The sequence below is a fragment of the Gavialis gangeticus genome, unplaced genomic scaffold (assembly GCF_001723915.1).
Source record: "Gavialis gangeticus isolate Ggan-Ray unplaced genomic scaffold, GavGan_comp1, whole genome shotgun sequence".
Classification (NCBI taxonomy): domain Eukaryota; kingdom Metazoa; phylum Chordata; order Crocodylia; family Gavialidae; genus Gavialis; species Gavialis gangeticus.
In genome coordinates this window covers 51,186,636-51,211,868 of record NW_017728994.1, presented here as the reverse complement: position 1 = coordinate 51,211,868, position 25,233 = coordinate 51,186,636, and the positions used below count along the sequence as shown (strand labels likewise).

General features: G+C 46.0%; 1 protein-coding gene across 1 annotated transcript in view; it reads left to right on the top strand.

Annotated features, from left to right (window-relative positions):
• Window positions 1–25,233, top strand: part of LOC109287600 (VPS10 domain-containing receptor SorCS1) — a 513,813-nt gene that overhangs the window by 403,828 nt on the left and 84,752 nt on the right. Inside the window, exons 11-16 of the mRNA XM_019502777.1 lie at window positions 8,597–8,699; window positions 8,965–9,041; window positions 11,090–11,181; window positions 13,508–13,615; window positions 14,988–15,105; window positions 17,618–17,748. Coding sequence (XP_019358322.1) covers window positions 8,597–8,699; window positions 8,965–9,041; window positions 11,090–11,181; window positions 13,508–13,615; window positions 14,988–15,105; window positions 17,618–17,748 — 629 coding nt within the window. The remainder of the gene's footprint in view (window positions 1–8,596; window positions 8,700–8,964; window positions 9,042–11,089; window positions 11,182–13,507; window positions 13,616–14,987; window positions 15,106–17,617; window positions 17,749–25,233) is intronic.

Sequence of the window (25,233 nt, the reverse complement as noted above, 5' to 3'; positions counted from 1 at the left end):
CAGGGCGAGCCGGAGCTGGCTGCCGTCCCTGCCCCCTGCTTCCCATGACCTGCCCCCATGCTGCAAACGAGCAGTGTCACGCATGGTTTAATATGCAACGTGTGCCACTGGTGGGGCCGCAAAGAGGTTTGAGGCAGGGGGCAGGGAAGGCAGCGGCTTCGGCATTTGCCCCCGTAAAAGGGCGCTGCACAGAGCTTGGTGGGACAGCGGCGGCCAGTGGGGCTGTGCTCCTCACTCCCGCCAGAGCCGTGCCTAGGCCTGCACGGACTACAAGTGCCCCAAGGGCTGCAGCTGCTGCTGGCAGCAGGGGCTGTGCGCCATGCGCGGGGAGAGTGTGTGCCTCCCATCCCACACCCACACACTGCCCACCCAAGCTTCACGCTCCCGCTGCCCCCTTGGACACAGGCCCTGTGCACCCACCCAGCTGCAACGCTCCTCCCCACCTGCCCTCTCCCTGCCGAGCTGGCACTAACACCGATCACAGCGGCTCACGGCATCAGGTGCAACACGGCCCTAAGACGGCAAAGGTAGCTGAATCTGGGCATGGCGTATTTCAAGAGTCTGCACGCTAGGTGGGGAGAGCGAGCTATTTGCAGATGTAAGCCAGGCACTGGTGGAGCCTTCAGGAAGACGCCTCTCCACTCTTGAAATGTAGCCATGACTACAGAGACTCCCGTATTAAAAAGGAGAAGGAGGGGGATTTGCACTGTGTGTTTTAGGCGGCATAAGTTTGTGTGTGGGTCAAGGCATTAGCATTACAGTCAAAAACCACTGCAATGTGTGGAATTGCATAAATAATTAGATGTAAAAATAACACCCAATTTGCATAGGACTCAAAGCAAATCGACTGGAATTAGGCACCTTTTTCAAAACAGCTATAATAGACTCGCCCTTGTTGTGTGGCTTGGCTTTTATGATGCAGTATAAGCAGGGAGGTGGCCATTTGAACACCTCAGCAGGTAGGGTTATCGGTATGAATGGTACCATGAGCGTGTTCACGTGCTTGGGGAGGTAGGATGCACCATAATGGCTTGTCTGTATGTTAAAATCATCATTTAACTCTCTGTATGTGCACTGGCCTCTGTAAGCAATTTGGGGTAAGGGGCATCCTTTCCTTAGGTGTACACACAGCACTTAGCACTGTGAGGCTGTCATTCTTCGAAGTACAACTGAGATAACTCCCTATCATTTCATACCAGTCCTTTCCCTTCCCAGCCCTGCCCCATTTTTCCCTTGCACTAATGGAGTCGGTCTGTTATTCCAGTCTGTGCAGCAAATGGTGCCCGAAGTGAAGCTTTCACCCTAGGTTGCCTCAACTTACATTATTGTTGAAAAGCAACAGCCTCGCTCCAACCCTGCTATGCCATGGGGCTGGGATTTGGAGCAGCTAGGCCTGCTCTAAGATCCACTGAAGTCCACGTGAGTCTGTCCATTGATTTCAATGCAGTTTGGCTCAGGCCCTCGATGCAGTGAGTATTTGTGATTTCAGGTCTCTAGGGTTGGGGAATGGGGAGGAACTTTGTCAACCACTCCCCATGCTAGAGCCTTGGCCAGCAAAAGGGGAGGGCAGATGGGACTTTTTTGTTTCCCCCTGTTTTCTATTCTCTGCTGCTCAAGAGGGGAGCAGTTTGCAGAATGCCTGATGCATGGTGTTGAGCCTTAAAGAGCCTTCACATTTTGAATGGAAGAGAAAGAGAACAGGGGCCCATAGAAACGTGGGGCTTCCTGATCAGAGGGGACCCTACACATTTGCAGAGAAGGAACCAGCAGAAACCTGAAATAAACTGTTTTATTAGGGGAGAACTCTCCCCCCCACCACACACACACAGTCTTTTTAATCTCTCTCTGCTCTTCCTTAAAGAGCTAGCCACCAGCTTGCTTTACGTCGCTTGCATAAAAGTCAGCACCTTTTAGCACGTGGGAGGGGGTCCTGCTTAGGAAACGCACGGGAGAGAGATGCTTTGAATCCTACAAGAGAGATTCAAGACGTTAAAAATGTGCTTTGAGTTGTGGAGCTAATGGCAGTGAGGGAGATAAAGGCAGATTCTGCCATGTGAGCACTCGTAAAATGACAGAATCACGGAAAGCAGAACACAGAGATCGGAGAACAGATATTTTTTTTCCAAGCAAAGGCACTGAAAATGTAGTAACGGCCTGGTAAAAAGTCAGGGAACCATAAGGACCATCTGTTCAGAAAGAGCATGGAAATAGGGACTGGGATGGATTAGAACTGTGCAAATGATGGTTATTTTTGTTTCTGGCTGACCAAAATTGAAGCTACATATATTAAATTTTGGTCAACCAGAAACAAAAGTGTGTGTGTGTGTGTGTGTGTGTGTGTGTGTGTGTATAGAGACTATATAGTTGAAAGAGGTTTATATCATATATATATATATGTGTATATATATATATGTATATATATATACATGTGTCTATATATATATATATATATATTCATTTAATTGTTTAATATTTTACCTATATATAAATAAAAGATATAAACCTCTTTCAACTATATATTCTATTCTATCTAGTTGCATATAAATCTTTGTGTGTGTACACACACACACACACATATATATACACATATACATATGTGTGTGTGTGTGTTTTTGAGTGTGTGTAAATATAATACATATACATACACATATAATATATATGTGTCTATAATATTTGGGCAGCTGAAAGTTGAACTGATGCATTTTGAAAATATTGAAATGCAACATTTCACCTCTAAACCAGTATTTTCTGCTTTTTTGACCAAAACAGTTCTCTAAATTTGCAAGTATTTTTGGGCACGCTGAAACCACAATTTCTGGTAAATGCATTGGCTTTCTTTCATATGTGTTGGCCTCTGGCTGCACGACCACTCCATCCAGGAAGAGCACAGACCACCTGCAGACGCTTCCCCAGCAGGACGGCATAATATCCTAGACCCATTAATGGTCCTAGCCGTACTAAACAGAGTCAGCTCCTGGAATCACTGGCCATCCCATGATACACACTCCCTAGGATTCCCCCTCTCAGCATAACTAAGTGCATACCTAATGGCCCATTGCAAATATAACTAAATTCCCATCATTGCACTGTAATTGATGCTAATACTTTAATGTTGCTGGCTATAGGTCTCTAATATCTTGCAATAGCTTGTAGCATGGTAGCCATGGAGCTCTTTCTATGAAATCAAAACTCCTTTTTTTATTATTGATAAAAGAATTAGCAGCCATCGCTCATGCCTGTGATCACTCTGAAAGCGAATGCAACTACATGGTAATCCAGAGGATGGAAAGTTATAACTGAAACAAGTGGCCCCTCTGTTGCCAGTCAATAAGATGAGGGAGTAATCTGACTGAAATGCACGGAGGGTCAAATATAAACTTCTCTCCACTAACAATTAAACACCGAGGATTTTTCAAGGCGACTGGAACAACATCTCGGAGCCTTCCTTTGGAGATTGTTCTGATTCAGTCAAGGAAAAGCAGAACAGAGTGGGTAGGAAACAGATGTGAAATGGCACTTTAGACCGAGGGTTTATTGTTCTCATTTGTGCCTGCTGGTTCTCAAAGTTAAATACCCTTTGCATTCATAATATACCTGCAGGAGTACAATGTAGGCGATGCATTTTAAATACAGGCCGTGTGTCGCCTAATGGCAGAACAGCGGTACAATGCCATTCATGCAGCGGCCTGGGAAGCTGATCTTTTAAGCCTGGTTTTGCAAGATAATGATACCCTTACTGGAAGGTTAATTAATTAGAACTGACTTCAAGGATGGTCTTGTGGTTAAAAGGCTGGGCAAGAGCGCAGGAGACCTGTATTTAGTTACTATGACTTTGGGCAAGTCATTTATTTTTCCTTGCAGGTCCTTTCCCTGCATGTGCAGTGGGAATAAGAACATTTCTTTTCTCCTGTTCCCTATTTCTCTTGTGTCTTTAAGTTGTAAACTTCCTAGGTCATGACAAGGTTTTCACTATGCCTTGAGCTACCAGCGGGGAATTGGGTCCTATTGCGTGGGAATAGGGTCCTGTTGAGTGAGGCAGTGGGAAATGCAGGCCGAAAAGTGGGTCCTTGATCTATCCTACCTTGCATAAAACAAAAGACGTGTAGCTACACGAAAGAGTGAGCGTAAATGAGACACTCCTGGTCAGCGTAGTGGGCAGCGGTCTCAAAACAGCAGCGTCAGGCTTGTTCTTGCGTGATTTGTAGGCATCACAACTAAAGGGATGTCTAAGGAGGGATGTGAAGGGGGACACTGGCTTTGCAGGTTTTATATATTTTTTTTATGGAAAATTTTTCGTGTCCCAAGCCTAATCCATGAGTCGTTCAAGAACCACAAGTGGCCCTACAAAATGCAAGCATCCTTCACCCCCACCTGGGGCTTCAGATGTTTCCAAGTCATTAGGCTTTGCAGGTACCTGTGGAAAGCTTCTGCCCCCCAGGAGGAGCAGAAAAGGGTGACCTGGCTGGAGGGACAGCCCAGGAAAATAGCCTTTTTTTCAGGGTAAGAAGGGCAACGCCACACTCATCAATACTAGCAAGGAGAATGCTGTTGCATGCAAGATGACGAGAACCTAGAGGCAAATTTTAGCTGTGTGAATGGAAAGAAAAGGCCAGGCTTTGAGTGCTGCCAAAATCCTGGCTGGGGCTGCTAGGTCTTGCTGCATTACAACAATAAATTACCATGCCTTTGATAGGTAGCATGCAAAACTCTAAGCCTAATCCTCCCCACTAGATCTTAATGCTTGTCTAATGTACTCTGTTGCTATCTAAACCTATACAATGTGCTCCCATTAAATGGTATAAATACAAGACAAAAGCAGATCTCAAGCAGCAGAATCTGAAAGGATTTAAGTCTAAACGGAGAGTTAATCTCCTCTGGCATGGGGAATTGGGTGAGTTATTTCTGTGAGCCAGTATTCTAAAAACGCCAGAGGGTAAGTTTGATTACGTTGGTTTTAAAGATGTGTCTCTTTTATTAAGTTCTTCAGAAGATATAACAACTTTAAAAGGCAGATTTCCTTTGCTCTTCGTGCCTTCTGTGTGCACATCAGCCAGATGTGGCTTCTTTCCTTGCATCTTCCTTTGCATTGTTATGGAGTCTGACCCTCCCGCAGCCAGCTGCAGGTTTGATGTGTAGCACATCGCACCTGTCCAGCGACATCCCCAGCCGCTTCAACCTATCTGTTTCCTTCGTGCCGCACCGGTGAGAGTTCACCTCCCCGCTGTCCATGCCGGCATCCTCATAGCTCCACGGTACAAAAACAGCTGAGGGATCTGGGTAGCAGCCTGATGTTTAATGCTCAGCATCTCCAGATATGAAGTCAGTGAACGCAAGCATCTCTATATTTGGAACCAAGAGTTCTAGGTTTTTGTATGTCTTCAGCATCTCAGTATGGCACTGATGCCCCATAATGCTCAACAGATTTGGGCAATGCTATTGTAAAGCAGCAAAAATCCTCTCTGCCCCCCTTTTGCAGGGGTTCTGCTTGCGGACATTGGTGGGAGTCATCTGGGGGAGAGTCGTGTTTTAAATAATTAAGTGCAAGTACTGTCCACAGCCAGGGTGCAGAGACTGTTGGGGTCCAGCCATCCTGAATGAAGCAGGAGATGCTGCAATGCTTGCATGAGGCTGTCGGCATTTGGAAGTAACGTGCTGTAGTGGAGCCTTGTGGATATTTCTCACAATCATATGGCTGGAAAGGACTACGGGGAGATCATCTAATAACAGCCCCTGCTCCAGTCAGGAATATTTCTATCTACTCCATTTCAAACTAATGTACTTGAAAACTTTCATTGATGGAGCTCACACAACCTTTTCAGGGAATTGGTCTCAGCACTTAACCGCTCTCCTTGATAAAAAGTTCTTGCTTTAGCCAACCTAAATCTCCTGTGTTGCAATTTAATGTGGTTACTTCTTTTCTGCTGCCTGTGGACACAGACAATTGATACCCATCCTTTCAATAACAGCCCTTTCTGGCGTTGAAGATTGCTATCAAATCGCTCCCCTGCCCCAGTCTTCTCTCCTCCAGACCAAGTCATCCCAGTTTGTCCAGCCTTTTCTTGTATGTCCTATTTCTAGCACTCTAATCATTTTTGCCCCCCTCTCCCTCACAACCCTCAAACTCCTTGCAGTTTGTCTGCGTCGTTCTTGAAGACTTTTATCTGGTAAGTCTCAACATTTGAAGAGCGTGTTACCTGGAGGGGGGTCTCTTCCATGTCTAAATGCTATGCGTTTCTTTGGGAATCAGGGTCCTGTCCGCACCTAATGCTGTGTATCCTTCGTTCTCACTTGTGCTCTGTGTTTTTTCTCTAGTTTTTTACAGACCAGAAATTTTTTTTCTACGAGGTCTGTTGCATTACTCTTGCACAAATATGCAGAGGAGTGCTTAGAAATGGCGGGTCACTCCAGCCCCCAACTCTAGTACTTGGTTCATGTGCTCTCATCTTTGTAGGTTTTGGGGTGTGCTAGGTGCTTTGCAAACAGAGAAGATGCTGAGTTTGCCTCCGGATGGTTTTCTCCCACCTCACGCCCTCATCCCTTGTTCCACGTGGCCTCTATACAGGGAAACTCCCCGTGTTTGAGTCACTAGGCTCCCCCCCATCACCCCTCTTTGAAACCACCTATAGACTTTCCATCTCACCATTATTCTCTTCATCTGGCTCTCCTTACTCAGCAGGCTGGTTGTCAAGGGGTTGCTAAATGCTTCTGCTTTTTGCCTCTATCTAAAACCCGTCCAAGACAATTCACATTCATGGAGTCCTGGTGACTCCAGTTGGTCGGGGTAGGAGGGAAGAGTCCTGAGTGCGAATCCCATTTCGCGTTTTCCTTGGGCAAGATACGAGTTCTTCACCCTGTCCAAAAATAACAGCAATAGATAACACCAGCCTTCAAATGCACGATGCAGAGATTCAGTACTTTTATCTTGTGCTTTTGCCCTTGCTGATTACGCTGTTGCTGCAGCAGGGAAGAGATCTGCAGAATTAAACAGAATTGAGAGGGAGGAAGAAAGAGTCAGGAGAGAGTCTGGGATTTGCCCTTTCCTTAGGCTCTCACTGCCAGTGCTGCCTCATGAATATCCCCTGAAACACGGCATTGAACTTTGGCACATTTGCGTTTGCAGACTAGCTCGTGTGTCCCAGGTCTTCAGTAGGGTTCAGGCTTTTTCCCCCTGCTCGCCTTATGTTATTATGGGCCCTTTAGAGCCTTTTGGAAAGGCTTAAGAGAAAGCCAGGGGAAAGCAAAACATCAAGTCGGCTTTCAGAGGCTGTTGCTGATTGCATCTGTAGATGAATGAAAGTATAACAGACATGGCATATCTACTTACTACCTGCCTACCTCAGGGCTTCATACTGTGAACCATCTGTGTAAGACTGGACGCCTTCCATGTAAAATCAATAGCAACAGCCATGGCTTTAGTGGGCATATATGCACATTTGTGGCTCAGTACTCAGGTAGCTTGTTTAAAATGACAGACTCCCTTATCTAAAGCATGTTGTTTTAAGGGCCTGATTTTTAAATCACACGCTAACTATTACTGTTTTGATACTGTTTTGTGTTCGGTTATTTCATCATTATTCTAGCTGTCTGCTTCCTGGATCCAACACCTCCCGGGCTTTTAAAGGCAGAGCCAAATCTGGGCACATTGTGCTAAGTGCTTGAGGGGCGCATAAGCCCCTTAAAGCCACTTAGGTACACAACACATAAGACCAAGTGATCCCAGTCCGGGGGCAAAAGAGAGGTAGTGAGGATTTCCACTGCTTGAGAATAGTATTGTCCAGATCTGTTTGGCATTGTGGGGCATTAGTGCCATATTGAGATGCTTGTATTCACTGACTTCATTTTTTGGAGATGCTGAACATTAAAAATCAGGCTGCAACCCAGATCCCTCAACTGTTTTTGTACCGTGGAGCTATGCTGCTTTACAGCAACGGAGCCTATGGCCCCAATTATTTTTTCCATGAAGACACAGCCCATTATGGGGACCGTGTATTGATCCCACTGGCTAAGAGCTACCCCAGGTATGGACACTAACTCTGCTTCTGCCTTGCTACAGGGAATGGTATTGCAATGTTGGCCCATACCAGTTGGTTGTCACACATCCACCATGGCACATGCATTCAGCAGTCCTGTTTGCTTGCCTGGAAATTAGCCTGACTCACAGATTCACAGAAATTTAGGGCTGGAGGGGACCTCATGAGATCATCGGATCCACCATGCTTTGGGATGATCTCTGGGCTCCTCAGCACTACTGTACAGCTGGCCTACGGCCAGGAAGGAAACATGTCTACTTCTTCTTCGGCTTGCCCGCAGCATTCAAATAGGGATGCATGTTAGAAATGTTAGTGAGCTGGGTGCCTATTCCTATACCTTCACTGGAAATTAAGACAATTCAGGGATCACTCAGCAACTGTCCAGTTCAGGGGTAGCAAGATATATTATCCACGTTGAGTCATGCTCTCGCTATCTCTGCAGAGATACTTAATTTGCCTTTCTGCTATATTTTGCTCACACCCATTGCTTTGATGTAAAAAGGACCCACAGAGGAGTGGACTCCCTTTGCGATGTGCCTATCACTCTCTTTTGCCATTCTCTACAGCCCTATTGTTCTCTACATCTTCATCTGAAAGTTTCGGAGAATCCCTACACCTCTGGGAACATCGCCAGCCGAGATACTGCCCCTAGCATTATCGTGGCTTCAGGTAGGAAAAGTTCTGTTTCCATGCCAGTACTGCACTAATGCATGAACATCATATTCTACCTATTGCATTTCCATTGCACATATAAATAGAAAGATTTGGACTTGATCCTTTAATTATATTCCCCCGTGACCTGACAGCTGCCCAAGACTGAACAGAGATTTAAAAAAAAACACAACCCTGCCAAAAACCCACATTTACCCCACTGAGTTAGCTAATTTTCCCATGTCTGAAAATGCTGAATCACTGAACAGTGTTCTCCTTACAGGTAACATAGGTACTGAATTGTCAGACAGTGACATCAGCATGTTTGTTTCGTCCGATGCTGGGAACACCTGGAGACAGGTAAATAACATGGAAATCCCAGTCTTTAATAGTAAATATAAGGAAGATGTGTTGAGAAGGTGATCTGTTGCTTTTTCTAGTTGATGTCAGAGAAATTGCTACTAAGGCTAGCTGGGGGAGGAGGGCTGGGTCTGCACTGATTTGTTCCCAATTCTTGTTGAAAACTGACTCCCAAAAGGAGTAGCCACTTGATTTCTAGTGCCAAAGTTTAGTTTGAGCCCAGGTTTTAATATACCAGAGTTTGGGGATGTTTTGGGGGTGAGATCTACTGATCAAGGCACTAGCGTATGACTTAGGAGAGCCGTTGCAAGACCCTGTTTGACACAGGCATCCTTGTCACCATGAGCAAGTCAATCTGCTCCTATCGTTTTATTGAAGAGAAAAGGAGCCCCGCAGGAGCTAAGATAAATGCATTACAGATTGTGAGATGCTCATCTCCTATAACAGGGATCATATGCGTATTATGAATAGATTTTGCATCCAAATCTAATGATTTGGACTTGTGATCAGGTCCCTACCAACCTACAGCTTGACAACACCTGCTTTGGATGCATTTGGATGGGTTGCACATCTCCTTCGTTACAGTTAAAAAAACTGCCTATGTCAATTTAGTATAAGTGAATACATTCAGTGATTAGAGTTGGAGAATGTAAATTTTTATGAGGTCTGTCTTAGCCACCGCCTGACGGGTCTGTGCTAGGGCTGTTCGCTACCGAATATTCCCACATCTCAGCCACTTTCATGTTTTGCCTTTGAAGGTTACCCCATCCTCGTACTGATGCCACATTTAGACCATCCTTGCTAATTTGCTCACATTACTCTTTATTTCATGTAAGCATGTTAAGGATACAAGCATTGCCACAGAGCTCCAGGCCTTTATTTATGCCCATGCTCTTCTGAAGAATCTGGTCTTAGCTAGTAAGTTAGGATAGTATCCTAGCTTAAACAACGGGGAAACTTCTTCCAAGCCTTTGTCACCTCGTGCTTGGTTTGTGCCCTCAAAAAAGATGAGCCTTCATGCTCTAGATTCTGTTTCAAGCCTACTGAAATCAGCACGAGTCTTTCTAATTCACCTCTGTCATGATTGGTCACATGCGTTACACCGGGTACGTCTACATGTTCATTAATACACTGTAGTTACTATGCATTAAGTTCAGTACTTGGATAACCAAGTACTAAATCAACGTGCAGTATCTTGCACTTCTGCACAGTAGCACTGGCGCACGGGTCTTTTTGGATGTTAACTGTGCTGTAGCCTAATACTACTGTGCAGTGTACTCTACAGTGTAGTGTACACACATAGGTTTTGTCCAGCACACTACTGCACAGTGTTATTAAACTACTGTGTGCTTAGCGTCTCATGTAAACGCACCCACAGTGTCACGGTTTCATTCTGATTGGATCAGCCTAATTCTCACAAAGGTCATATCCCCAGAACCAGATCCTGTAGTGCCATTGAAGTGAATGGGAACTTTGTTACTAACTTTACCCAGTATACCTGTAGATCAGCCCCTAAAATCTACTTTCCCAAACTAGTCAAGCAAGGGAGCTTAAAATGTGCATGAGAGCTGCTTACAAAACACAACTTGACGTGTTTACAGAAAGCCGTAACAAATGTAACGTGGGCAAAGAGAGTCTTTTGAAATACTTGAACAAATATTCAGGGACATTAATTTTTTACTGCGTTTGTCCAACTCTTGTCCTTCTTTCGCAACCGTTCCATGCGGCCTTTACGAGATTCTGCAAAGTGAGGGTTTCTGTTAATAAAGCAAAGATCCTGGATGCGGAGGTGGAAGATGGGTGATCCTTTTAGAGGGTCTTACTGGAAACCCATAGTCCTTGACACCTGCCAGGGCAAAAGTGTCTTTGCCAAAGGAGTGGTAAGACATTGGCCTTAAGCAATTGTAACCGTGTCAGTAATAAGATATTTCCGCCATGGTTGTGTAGGTTAATCAACATATCCCCATCTGCTGTAACCCAGATTAAAAAAGCTGTGGTCTTTCCTTAATATGAAGGATAATGCACCTAGGCATTTTTTTCTCTTTCAGATCTTTGAAGAGGAGCACAGTGTTTTGTACTTGGATCAAGGTGGAGTCTTGGTCGCTATGAAACACACATCTCTGCCTATCAGACATCTGTGGTAATTATTGCGACTGCACTGATCACATTAGTCATGGAGCCCTTCATTACAGATTATATGCCGCCGGGTGGTTAGATCATGACTACATTTTTTAGTTAATTGCCAGAATTTGTCCATTAAGCAATTTATATGCATTCTTGCTGATAAGCGAAAGCAGTGCTAGCAGTTTTGCAAACAAAAAGTCCAAGCGGTGAATCAGTATAGATGTTTTGGACCCAGTTCTCAGTTATGGTAAATCAGCAAGGCTCCATTAAAATCAATGGAACTACTTTGTATTTCCCCACATGAAGAATTAAGCCCCTAGAGTCAGCATCTGAATTTAAATTGGAGGTTGGAATATGATCTTTGTCTTAATAGACTCCAGAAGAGTGCGCGTGCTTATGTGCACGTGTGCCTTGATTTTATGGAGCTTCCTGCAGTCTGCAAACTCTGACCCTTTTAAAGGGTCTCAGGTCAGCCACCCCAAAATGGAAGTGATAAAAATCATTAGTTACATTTTTAAAAACCTGGCCAGAGAGCACATCATGCTCTGAAAGCATCACTCTTAGTTTTGACAACTTAAGCATTGGCCACCACTTAGCAGGATCATGCCAGGGTGGCATGATCAAAGCTTTGATTTATGAGGGACAAAAATGAGTTGTTCTTTCATTTATGCTGCCTCCAAACAAGCAGTTCTTTCATTAACCTGGACGGTAGGAGTCAAGAGCATAGAGGTATCTGTCTGTTTGCCGGACCAGTCAAAAAAGGAAACAGTAGAAATGGGCTGGAAATTCTCCATGAGGCCCACCAGGAGAAAACTGGGGTATGAGAGTGAGTGCCCACAGCTGTGCGCCAGAATATTTGGGGCTTCTTGCAGATGTGGGAAAAAAAGAAAGAACACACTTTAAACTCAGTGTGCTCCTGCACCCAGCCCAGCGTGTGCCCAGAAGAGGCATTGTGTTATTTGCACCTGACTTTCCTAATGCCTATATAGATTGGGTGCATTAGTGGGGCTTTTCTGGTGCTTTTATTTAATAGTTCATTGAGTCAGCTTTAGCTAAAAGTGCCAAAAAGCCCCGTTGAAACACCCGGTCTATACAGACACTGCAGAGCCGAGTCAAAGCGATCTGGATGATGGGGTGGAAAGTAACCTGTTTAAATTCGCTGATGACACCAAAATCTGGGGGGAGGTGAGCACGCTAGCAGGGAGTGAGAGATTGCAGAGGGATCTGGATAGGTTACAGGGGTGGGCTAACAGGAACAGGATGCGTTTTAACACGGACAAGTGCAGGGTGCTGCACTTGGGCAGTAGGAACCAGCAGCACACTTACACAATGGGGAACTCCCTACTCGAGAGCACGGAGGCAGAAAGAGATCTTGGAGTCATTATTGACTCCAAGATGAACATGGGCCGACAATGCGAGGTCATGGTTGGCAGGGCTAACCGGACCTTGTCGTGCATCCACAGGTGCATCTCGAGTAGAGCCAAGGAGGTGATCCTCCCCCTCTACGCGACGCTGGTCAGGCCACAGCTGGAGTATTGTGTCCAGTTCTGTGCGCCCCATTTCAAGAGGGATGTGGACAACATGGAGAGGGTCCAGAGGAGGGCCACCCGCATGATCCGGGGACAACAGGGCAGACCCTACAGTGAGAGACTGCGGGACCTGAACCTATTCAGCCTCCACAAGAGAAGGCTGAGGGGGGACCTGGTGACTGTCTATAAACTCACTAGGGGGGACCAGAAGGGTTTGGGGGAGACGCTGTTTCCCCTAGCGCCCGCTGGCATAACAAGGAGTAATGGGCACAAGTTGATGGAGAGGAGGTATAGATTGGACATCCGCAAAAACTACTTCACGGTTAGGGCGGCTAGGAGCTGGAACCAACTTCCAAGGGAAGTGGTGCTGGCCCCTACCCTGGGGGTCTTTAAGAAGAGGCTGGATGCCTACCTGGCTGGACTCGTTTGAGTCCCATTTCTCTTTTTGGGGTTTTTTGTTGTTCTCCCGCCCTGGCGGGGGGTCGGGCTAGAAGATCTACTAGGTCCCTTCCGACCCTTAATCTATGAATCTATGAATCTATGAAAGTAACGCGCTGCTGCTTCCAGTAAAGTGCTTCCCCCCCCCATCTCTCAGCACCCTTGGTTTTCTGTCTGTGACCCATTAAAAGGACCTGATTTCAAAAACCAGATGCCTTTAAAGCAATGCAGGTTGACCATCCAAAACCATTAAATGTTGTTTTTTTAAAACCACAGATCATTTTGCTTTCATGGCAATTTCTACATTTTGTCTTGCTATATATGGCAGCTCCGTTCCCTGCAGAGGACTGATGACATTTGTGCTTTTGTCACTAGGCTGAGTTTTGATGAGGGGCGATCCTGGAGCAAGTACAGCTTCACGTCCATCCCGCTCTTTGTCGACGGCGTGTTAGGGGAGCCTGGGGAGGAGACTCTGATCATGACGTAAGTGAGGATGTAGAGCTCAAGTAGAATGCAAGCCAAATCCAATGGGAACAGCACCATACCTTTTGAATGGGGCCAGATCCTCATGTTAAGATCCCTGTGGTTGGATTCTCTGGGTGGGTTGGACCTGGAAAATCTTGTGCATGGGAGAAGCGAAGGATTGCAACTAGAGTCGTGCAGTGATTCCAAAAGCCATTAAAGCTTACACATAATGTGACTTGCAGCGTCTTAGCATGGGGCCAGGTTAGCCTCAAAATCATGTCCCTGTGGCTTGTCAATGCAAATACTTTTCTCTTCAAAGCGAGTCTATCTTTAAGGAGTGATGCCCTTTACAAGTGAACAGTGGGAAAAAAAAAAGCTGTTTCTAAAGCTGTAACTCTTGATTTTTTTTTTTAAAAACTGGGAATCTGCAAGAATGGAGACATTCCTTTGTAAGAATGAATGACAAAGTGTTGCCTGAGGCTGCTGCATGAAGAATTGTGATTAGTTTCAGCATAGCACACTGCGTTTTGCATGGTGCATAAATCGGTATTCACCCTGACATAAATAGTGACATTTTACCTGGGATCAGATTTGCAAAAACATGAGGAAAATTCAGTCTCGGCTGGTGCAAAGGAATCACATTATAACCGGCCGAACTCCTGCTTCGGGAGCTTGCTGCAGATAATAGCGACACAAGAAAGAAGGTGCCTTTCAAATACAGACCTGCATCCAGATTTGAATGTAGTGGGGGCTCAGGTAGATCTAAGAATAGAGCCCGAGCTTTGATTCAGCGATACTACAGTCTTGTGCATTATTCAAGAAAGCTGCTATTTGCAAATGGCAAGTCTTTTGCAAATAAGCAGCTAGTTCCATAAGTTTTCTCCTGTGGTTGAGCTTTCACCCAAAGCCGAACCAGAACTGGGAAAAAAAAATCTTGACTGGGGCCAACTCCAGAACCAAAAGCCTGCAGATGTGTTCATTGCTTAAGATGCCCTTTCCAAATCCATACCCTGATGCACATAGAGTGGTTCAGATTCAAAGCCCCAATTTTGACCCATCTCTGGTAGATGTTTTGAAATACTATCTTTCCTTTATTGCCCTTTCCCCCCCCAAGGGACTTCATTAGTGCTAGCCATAGAGACAAGTACTGCCAAATATAAACCATCTTAGGAATCACATTTCCAAAAACACCTAAATGATCTGGGGGGGGCAAAGGGCCATTTTTCAGAAATGACTTGGGTGCTTTGGAGCTTGTTGCATTGAATTTCACTAAGTTTGAACTCCCATGTTACTTAAGCCCTTTCAAAAATGTGATCTGGGGAAAATCTATACTGAGCCATGCCTGGCACTGCCTTTGAGGGTATACACTCTTCCTTACTGTCCTCTGTAGAGTGTTTGGACATTTCAGCCACCGTTCAGAATGGCAGCTGGTGAAAGTAGACTACAAGTCCATTTTTGACAGGAGGTGTGCTGAAGAGGACTACCGGCCTTGGCAGCTCCATAGCCAGGTAAGGAGCACTGCAACTGGATTTGAGTCCAAGCCAATAACATTACAAGTGAACATGGGCAAAGACAAAGCTCTTTTCCCCATGAACTGAATGGCTCAGAGCGAGTCTGATGAGATTCTAGCTGTGCTGCTATATTTCATTTCAGTCCTGGGCTGACTTCAAGCTGCGTGTCACCGTCCCTAAGAATGTACATGTACATGCCATTGCGTTTCATGTCTAATTGATACAAGTGAGGACTGAAAGAGGCCGGTGTTTCAGACACCTGGGCATCTTCTAGCTTGGCTTGGAGAGTCACCCAGAGTGTATTACCCACCTCACGGCAATTTCTACCAAGTGGTGCTTTTTTATTCTGGAGGGTTCGAATAAAATGTAACCCGAACACTCTGGTTGCATAAACGATCAGAACTCCACTGCGATCCATAGAGAAGTCTGAGAGGGGATCTTGTGGCCGTCTACAAATTCATAAGTGGGGGGCAACAAGGAATAGGAGGTGCTCTATGTACCAGGGCATCTCTTAGAGTAACTAGGAACAACGGCCACAAACTGATGGAGAGCAGATTTAGGTTGGACATCAGGAAGTACTTCTTTACAGTAAGGGTTGCCAGAACCTGGACTGGGCTTTCAAGGGAGGTGGTGCTCTCCCCTACCTTGGGGGTCTTTAAGAGGAGGCTAGACATGCACCTGGCTGGGGTTGTCTGACCCCAGCGCTCTTTCTTGCCCAGGGTAGGGGGTCAGACTCAATGACCTACTGAGGTCCCTTCTGACCGTAAAATCTATGAAACTAATTTTTTTTACATCATCAAAGTATTTGCATTATAGGCAATTTGGAAAGTTTTAAATAATTATTAGAAAATCAAAGCAGCTTGCCTTAGACTTACTACTCAAATGAAAGACAGACTCAATGCCGTAATCCAGGAGTGCCAAACTCGTCTAGCACCGTGGCATGGGTGAGTAGTATGTGGCTGGCCTGTGGGCTGGATTGCACCTACCCCTGCACTAAGTGCAGCATGTGCTCCAGATACAGCCCTGTTTGTGCTGCATGCAGTGTGTGGATGCAGTCCAAGTCCTATGGACAGCATTAGGGGTCAAATGATAGGACTCTGAAGGCAAGCTATGGCTTGCGGGCCATATCTTTGACACCCCTGCTCTGTTCCAAGCCAGGAGCTACATCTTTAGGAGTTGTAAATCAGCGTGACCACACTAAATTCAGTAGGCTAGGGACAGAAAGTACGCATAAACTGGTATAAGTGATTGGAAACTGGTTCAATTCTGTAACACAACAGGAGTTTAATGCTCATAAACCACTTTAATGGTTAAAGATAAACCTGGATGGATATAGTATCAGACTGAACTGATTTAGGTTAAATCAGTTTATTGAACTTCTGTCCCAAATCCCCTCCAGATTCAAATTAACTCACAGCCCCCCAGGACCCCAGGATGCTTTGCATCTCCCCCACAAACCCTCATTGCAGGGTGGGTGGTTTAGCCATGGTCTAAGCTATCTGCCCCAGCCAAGCAGGGAGATGTTTTTTAGCACTCCCCCCTAACCTCCTGCCCCCACCTTGTGGCCTGGGCCACTGCAGGCATGTGAATCAAAAGTGAATGTCTGTTCACTTGCTTATCGGTTCAATCTACGCAGCTTAAACTAACCTGCAAAGACTGAATCAATTCAGCGTCGGGGTTGTTGTCTGTCTGTACTTAGCCTATGGGTTTCATCATTTTGCACCAGCTGTTGTTCTGGCCCTCAGTTTGCTTGAGTCAGCCAAAGCTATGAACAGTGTCTGTTTCTTTCAGTGGTTCAGAGAGGAGTCACATGCAAGAAGCCAGCCAAATGTATTTTGTTTATTCCTTTTTTTGCTTGCATACGCCAAGGAATACAGGGCACATCTTGGAGGGTGTCTGGTTATGAGCACGCAGAACTATTAAAGGAATAGTGCCCTGTAACCTTGCCTCAGGATTTGGTTGCTATTTCGAGTGCAAGTCAGAGCCTTCTCTTCCCTGATTTCCCCAGAGAGAAAATATTTAGCAGGATGCTTGATTTCGTGATGAATAGACATCTCTCACAGCAAGTGTCTGAGTTCAGTGCACAGCAAACAATGCTCTGAAAGCCTGAACTCTGGATCTATGATATGTATTTACATACGAACAAGTTACACGGTTCCCAAGAGCAGGTTAGTGAAAAAAGGCTGAAAGAAAACGGGATGGCTCTGAGTCTTCTGTCCAGGGATCAGTCTGTATTGGCAATTGTTACGATCTCTAAGACATGCCTGGAATAGTCCCAAATCCAACCACTTTGAGTTCAGATTGAGATCTGGATCCACACATGAAGGATCAGGGCTAAATTCTCTGCTGGTTTAAATGGACACTGCTGTGCTGACTTCAGTTGTGATCACTGCACCAGTACCCAGAGCCATATCTCCTTAATGCACTCACCACAGCTGCAGCCACACCCGTGAGCTGGTAAAAATAATATTGAGGGTGTGAGGACTGACTGTTTTGATTCTCTTTGCAGGGAGAAGCATGCATTATGGGAGCAAAAAGGATCTACAAGAAGCGCAAGTCAGAGAAGAAGTGCATGCAGGGAAAATATGCCAGGGCCATGACATCAGAACCATGTGTCTGCACAGAAGCAGACTTTGACTGGTGAGCAATGCATGTAAGACGGACGCAAGAGGCATGCTTCTCACCATGCCTTCACATAAGGTCTTTTCTGTCATACCAGGTTGGACTCTCCCTGTAGCTGTGCTGCTTCAGGGAATATGCAAGCAGCAAAGCTCCTTTCAATTATTGGACCCACTGTATAGCTGAGAGAGTTCAGACAAGCTTTGGGTTGCAGTGTGACCTGTGGAAAGAGGGTCTATCATCTTTTCCAACTGTCTCTGTCTTCAGACAGAGGAATAGCCTCATAAGATACGTTATTGATAAACACAATGAGGCAGGTAGGTAGTTCTCTTCCTGCTAGTGTTGCAATGAATGAACCAGTCAGGGAAAGAAAGTGTCTCTCTTAGAAGAGGCACTTTTAATTTTCACTGAGGATCACCATTTGCAAAATGCCCTGGGAAAATAACACATCCACTAACTGGTCAGCCTGCTGCATCTCTGTAAAGCACCACGCACTATGAGCCTCTTGGTCACCGTAGAGGGGGAACCTGGCCATTTCGAACTCTTCCAAGTCCAGCTTTGAACAGCCTCTGCCAGAATCTGCAGTTGGGTTCGTTGGCCCCAAGCACCGTAATACAGGTCCTGAGTAGTTCCCCTTGCTATAGGAATTGCTCCAGGGACACGACGATGTTCCTGTTTTTCTTTTCTCTTTTTATGTCTGCAATTCTATTGATTTTTCCGTTTCAAATGATGACAGCCAGTAAATGCCAAGGCACACATGCATAAAAGCAACTTGCCCTATGAAACAACGCTGAAAAGCCTTGATAACCCACTTCACTGGTCAGATACCCACAGAGAACTCTGCACAAAAGAATGGAGACTTCTGGAGTATAATATAACAGGAGAGAAAGTCAAACCCTCTTGCAGCAAACGAAAGAGAAAAGATGCAGTTAATTTTCCTTGGCACTCTTGCCCACTGTCCTTGTCTGGAAATGTCTCCCTCGGTGTTGGGATTGGGATTAGGATTGGGACCCACCCTTGAGATTTAAATGAAGATAGGGTATTTAGGCACAATATGGGTCTTTGCATGGCTTGATATTTCACGCACGTAGGGGGCCTGATTCTGGACTGCACTGTGGTCTCTCGACCTGACTCTGACTCTCTACGTGGTTTGAAGAGCCCGATCTTCCTATTAGGGATACTCTTGATTGATGCGGGGTTTTGTGGGTAATGTAGATTGGCTTTCTGGTACATAGATGTAGAAGGAGCATGTCCCAGCTAAGGAGGAGTTTAAGAAATGCACAGATTGCTGGATGGTCCATTAGGGAGCACTACCATCCGAGGCATACATTTGAAACCTCTCTTTGGTGTCACAAACTGCAATTTACTACGGACACTGTCAATAGGAAGTTGGTTTTTAAAATTCCCTGTAAGGACCTCATGAGCTCTCTCTCTTTCCTTTCCCTCTTGCTCTCTTTGAATTCCTGAGCAAGCTTTCCTCCACTCCTGTCCTACTCCCGGGTCCGAGTCTGTTCTGGTTCTGGCCTTGAGCCCTCTCTGGCTCCCATCTGCATACACACACACACATTTTTTTTGCTCCTTGTTTCCACAATATTGATTCGGTGTCTTAGTCTTGTATTTCTTTAAATTAAAAAAAATCTAATACAAGTTCTAGGTACAGTCAGGTGGAAACTAGGAACAATGAGATGCAATTTACAAGCAGAAATAGATTTATTTCTTTGATATTTACTCAAAAAAAGTATCAAAAAAAGAAACCCAAAGTTCCCCGAGTGAAAGACAGCCAGACAGATGCCGATGCTGAAGTTGTCTCCCAGGGTGATGTTGAAGTGCTGAAGGCACCTGTTGAGTTTTCAACACCCCCAGGTCCCACTGAAATCCATTGGAACAAGTGATGCTCAGAAACAGGTTTTGTTTTGTGTTTTCCTGGGAACCAGGCCAACATTTCCATACAGTTCCTCCTTTGTTATCTGAACCCAGGATTATCTGAATAGCAACATTTTTATTTTATTTTTTTTGACTCAGGGTTGTTGTTGCAGAACAAAATGTGCTCTTTGAAGCATTGCTGCAGTTAATATCGTTGAGTTGAGTTTGGTGTGGTTTTATGCCCCGCATCACATTTATCATGCAGCATTCTCCAGAAGATGCCTTCCTGTCATTGATCCCAACTGAATCAGCTATTGAACAGCTTTTCAGCAGGTGCTTTCTAAAGGGGTTTGGAGAACTGAGGATGTATGATAGTCATTGAAAATGGGGTTGGACAGTGCACAATTAAAGCCCTGAGGTGAACAGTGCTGCCCAGGCAGGTGAATGGACTTGCCAGCCTTCAAGCAGCTTGCTGGCTCTAATGACCTTGACTTTGTATAACTCTAAGGCAGATGTTGTGATTCCCTTTGAGCTTCCCTTTCGCTTAGATTTCTTTACTCTCTAGAATAGGATTTGGATGTTATCGGTTTTAGCCTCCATCCTGGTGCATCCCATGGTCCTTGGAAAACTCTAGTTGAGCAGCGATAATAAAAATAATTGGCAAACTGTTGGATGTTTTCAAGATGGAAAGGATCCAAGTTTTACCTGGATGGGTCAGGAGGAGAGCATAAAACCAAACAGAAAGAAAAGAAATACCGACTGAAAGCACAGATGGGCCCTGAGGATGCAGACGGTATCCAGTTTGCTATCCTGCAGGTGTCACAGATGCTTGGTCCCTGGGCTGTTGTGCTAGCAAAGGTGAAGCCTGCCTCAGCGGCACAGTGCTCTCAGTAATTGCCTTGATGAACTCTGAGCAGCTAGATTCTGCTTCCCTCCACCGGGAGAAGCAGCTCCAGGCAAATCAGTGAGGGAACTTCTGTGCAAGCCGGCAGTTCTCTGCAGGGCCCTTATTCGTAAAAGTGAGACTCAGTCATCCTGCCTGCCTCATGCTCTACAGTGGTCCTGCAGCCCTCCCTGCTGGGGCATAAGCAGCCAATTACTCCCTTTCAGTAGGAATCAAGAGGAAGAGGAGGAGGATTAATAATCTGCATATACTTTAGGACAGTGTATAGAAGCTCAAGATACAATTGTTAGGAAGTGATCCTGCAGCATTCAAGGAAAGGAGGGGATATTTTTCCCTTGGGCTTGAAGGCAAAGTGCTATACACACATTTCAGAAGGTATCTTCTACTTAATGCGTGTAAGGCATCTCTTTGTGGTTTGCTGCCAGGTCTGCAAACTAGGACAAATTTATCTTTATTTGCCAAGTTTAGGACACCTTAGAATAGCAGGGGCGGGCAATTATTTTGGGCAGAGGGCTTTGGTAAGCCATCGAGGGCCGCATGACAGGCAGCCAGGGGTCAGATAAATATTAAATTTTCTAAATTTTTTAGGGACCCCGCGGGCTGGATAGAATGGCCTGGTGGGCCACGTTTTGCCCACCCCTGGAATAGATGCTCCAACCATTTTGCTTTGGTAAAATACAAAATCACGTGTATGCATGTGTGCACCTGCACATTTGTCCCTATAAGTGTGTGTGTGTGTATGTGCATGCATGTGCCCCTATCTAAGCATTGCATATGCAGTCAGAACACACATACACCTTCGATAAAGGTTCTGTGAATAATCTCCTAAAGTGTAAGGGACATTTCAGACTGCTGCCTCACCAGGAATCATCCTACATCAGGGAAACTGCTGGACAAAGAGAGGGTTGTTTATTGTCTTGCACCGCAGATACTGGGGATCCGCGTTTGAACTCGCTGCAGCCATCTCCCAGTCGGGAGCGTGAGCTTTCCTGATAAGGAGCCTCACCTGTAATTGGATAAATAAGAAAACAGTAGGGGACAAAGGAAGAGCTGTGGATGCTTCCCATCACTTGCATGGTCTGTGGCTTGCAGCCAGAGGGCAATCGTGCTTCAGAAATGATGTGGAAGGGAAGCTGAGGGGAGGTCTCCAGATACAATCCTTCCTAGCAACTGCCTAGAAACTAGACTGTACTTATGTATTTGGTTAGGTAAACGGATTGCAGAGCTACTTGCATGTTATTAAAGAATCAATTTTCCACTTTTCCTTGCATTTCACTCCTTTCCAGAGCCCTGTGCATTGCTTATCAGTGTCTCCTCCAGACCAGCAACTCTCTGCTTGGGTCAGTGCTTTAGTTGCCCTAGGCTAGGCCACATCCTGTTCCCTTTACTTCCTCTGGGTAGCCCATGACTCCATTTGCCCTCCCAGTGGGTCTGATGCCTCTTACAGTGCCAATCTAGGTGCTCCAGTTAGAAATTTGTTAGCTTTACCTTGGTGGTAAAGCCTTCTTAACCCTCCAAGGGGTAAGAAATGGGTATGTGTGCCTCGGTGATGGAGTAAGACGCCTCTCAGCTTGAATAGGGGTGTCAGAATCTGGCCCTTTATTGGGATGTATTAAGTAGCACTGCCGGGTGTTGTGTCAACATCAAGTCAGGGGAACCAGCAGCAGGAAGGAAGGTAGAGGGCAGAGATGGGTTTGAAGAGCAGGTGCATGCTGTTACTCAACCAGTCTCCCTGGCTTGATGGGCTATTCCTCATTGTCCTCTTCATGTTGCTGTAAAGTCCCCTTGCCTTTCCTCCTTGCATAAGCCTTGAGCCTGGGGATCCCGCTTTCACTACACATGAAGATCTTCCAGATGCACAGGAGAGCCCTTGTTTGTGTGTTTCTGGGTGCAAATGTCACGACTAGTTCTGAGAGGGGCAGGCCCCTTGTGATGCCCACCTCGCTGGGGGCATCTGACCCCAGCGGTCTTTCCTGCCCAAGTGCAGAGGGCCTGGACCTGATGATCTGTAAGGTCCCTTCCATCCCCTAAAAACTATGAACATATGAAACTATATTTCATGGCAGTGAGTCTCAAAGTGGATGTCCAGCACCTGTGAAAGCTGTGTCTCCTTGTGAGCACCTCCCCGTTGGTCAGCAGTTTTGTTCTTCAAACTGAATGTACCCGTCATAGCATCTCATCGCCGTTGCAACAAAGGCCTGTCCCAGGGGTGGCCATGGCATCTCCCAGTGGCTACTCAGCCCTTGCTGTACCCTGGTCCTCCCCTTCTGTTCACTCGCCACACCTTGATTTACTTATACCTTTAAGGAAAGGGAGGCTGCCTCAGGGATTTCTGAATGAGCTCTCCTCCACTCCTATCTGACTCCTGGGTCTAAGTCTGCTCTGGTTCTGGCCTTGAGCCCCCCCTGGATCCCATCTACACACTATTCTTGGGTACTTAGTTACCGGACTCTTCTGGTCCCCCCCAGGCACCAGACCTGCTCTGATCTGATCTCTACTGTACTCCCGGGTACCTAATCCTCCTGGGCCCTGAGTGTCCCCCAGGCACTGGACCTTCTATATTGCCACCCCCATTTTACTCTCAGGTATCTAGACCCCATGTTTGTCCTTTTCTTCCCCTTTTACCCAGGCTCTAGCCCTGCTCCAGAGCCCTGGTCCTTCTTCCAGGCTCCATCCCTACTCTTGGATCTGCTGGGACCTTCTCCTGCCCTTACTCGTTCCCAAACCTCCAGCTGTTACTGCAAGCTGTAATCTCCTAGGTGCTATTCAGCAGTTGCAGCCATCCTGCCCAAGATATGTTCTTTCAGCCAGTTCCAGGCCACAGCTGCCTGCCCAGCTCAGGGCCTGGGCTTATATACTGCAAGCCCAGCCCCCTTCTGCGTCATGTGGCTCCTGATTGTCTCCAGCCACACCTGCAGCCTGCCTGCTCTTAAAGTAGCAGGAGCACCAAGCCTCCTGCTACAGCCGTAGACAGAAAAGGGATTATTCAAGTGTTTATGGAAATCATGTGGACAGCAGGATGGAGGCTTTGATCTGGACTCTATACTCAGTGGGAGGTCAGTATATGGAGTTGAATACAAGGATGGTGCATTTTTGAGGTTCCCTATACAAGTCTGAAAGCAACATGCTGGCTTTTGTAACAGCTGGGACTTTCTCAAAGCATGGGGTTTAATTCCTAACTCCTTTACGTTGAAATACATCTTTCCTCAAAGTCAGGCACACGTGACTTAGGAAAAAATAGAAACCAAGTACAGAGCTCAACCACTGTAAATAAAAGTGAGAAAGTGCAACTGAAGAAAGTCATTAAAACATACAACCCCTTAACTGTTCTCCAGGATCACAGCTACTCTGAGCACCCAATGCAACCAAAGTGCTTATCTCTGATTAGTCTCACACTGTGATGATATAGCTAGGTGAACCATAGACATATGGAGCTAGAAATGACTGCTCCCAGGTATGACAGCTGAGCTTTGCTTAATGGCCAAAAAGTTTGAAGGCTTAAAGGTGAAAAAGCAAGTACCATTTTCAATTCCTGGCAGCAGTGACCTGTGTTATTTAGTGAGATGGTTAACGCTGTGTGCAGGCGTTAAATTGTCTCCTGATTTTTGAAAGGTGTGAGTGCAGCGATCTATGGACAGGGTTATTGTCTGAATGCCCCTACTTGGGCATGTTCATACTTTGCAATGGTGCTGTAATAGTTTAATCTAAATTTAAAGCTTCTCTGTGTGTGTGTTTGTGGGTATATGTATGGGTTTAAGCCACAAAGTTCTTTTAAGGGTCTTATTTTTTCCCTTGCACCGAACCTTAAATGAGTTTGCAAACGAGTTTTTGGGTTTGTTTGTTTGTTTGTTTTAATTTGGTGGTTCTCTGTTTTTTTGGGTTTTTTTTAAATTTGCTACCAGTCTTTAATCCTGGATAGGTCGCATTATAACATCTGGAATCTCGATTAAGGGTGTGGATACAGGTTTCCATGCCATACATTGATTGTAATCTGCAGTAAAATTGCAGCAGGTACACAACCTTGCATTAATATAATATAATATTTCCCTCTCTTTGGGGCAGAGTTCCCCCTTAGAAAGTGAGGAGTGTAAATTCCCCTGGTGCACTGGTAGTCTGTCCAGTCGCCAGTCACTTTTATCCCAGAGTATATCTTTGCTCACTGCAGCCTGGCTCCCCTGCCCTCTAGTAGCCAGATGCTGCAACAGCACCTTCTCTACCAAGCCACCTTGGCCATGCAGCTTGTCTGTGCATTGCTTACCACAGAGTAAAATCCGAGGCAAATTATTTCTCAGAAGGGACCTTGTGAGATCATAGGGTCCAGCCCTCTGCTCCGGGCAGCAAAGACTGCGGGGGTCAAATAACCCCAGCAAGGTGTGCATTCAGTCTTCTTTTGAAGATCTCCAGGTAGGTGCCTGCATCACCCCCACTGGGAGTCTATTCCAGAGTCATAGTTTCATAGTTGTTAGGGGCTGGAAGGGACCTAACCAGTGGTGATGCATAGGGGGTGCACATGCACCCCCTGAGAGTGCCGGTATACCCCCTGACCAGCCACCCTCGCCACTTAGGTGATGGGCAGGGGGGCAGGCGGGAGTGCTGGTGCCCCCCTGTAAGCACCGGCCGATCTCTGCAGCCACTCCCAGATGCAGCCATAGCCACTCCTGGAAGCGGCTGCAATGATTGGCCATCACGGGGTCGGCAGGATCCACCATGGGGGACCCCCCCCCCCGGGAGGGGGATCG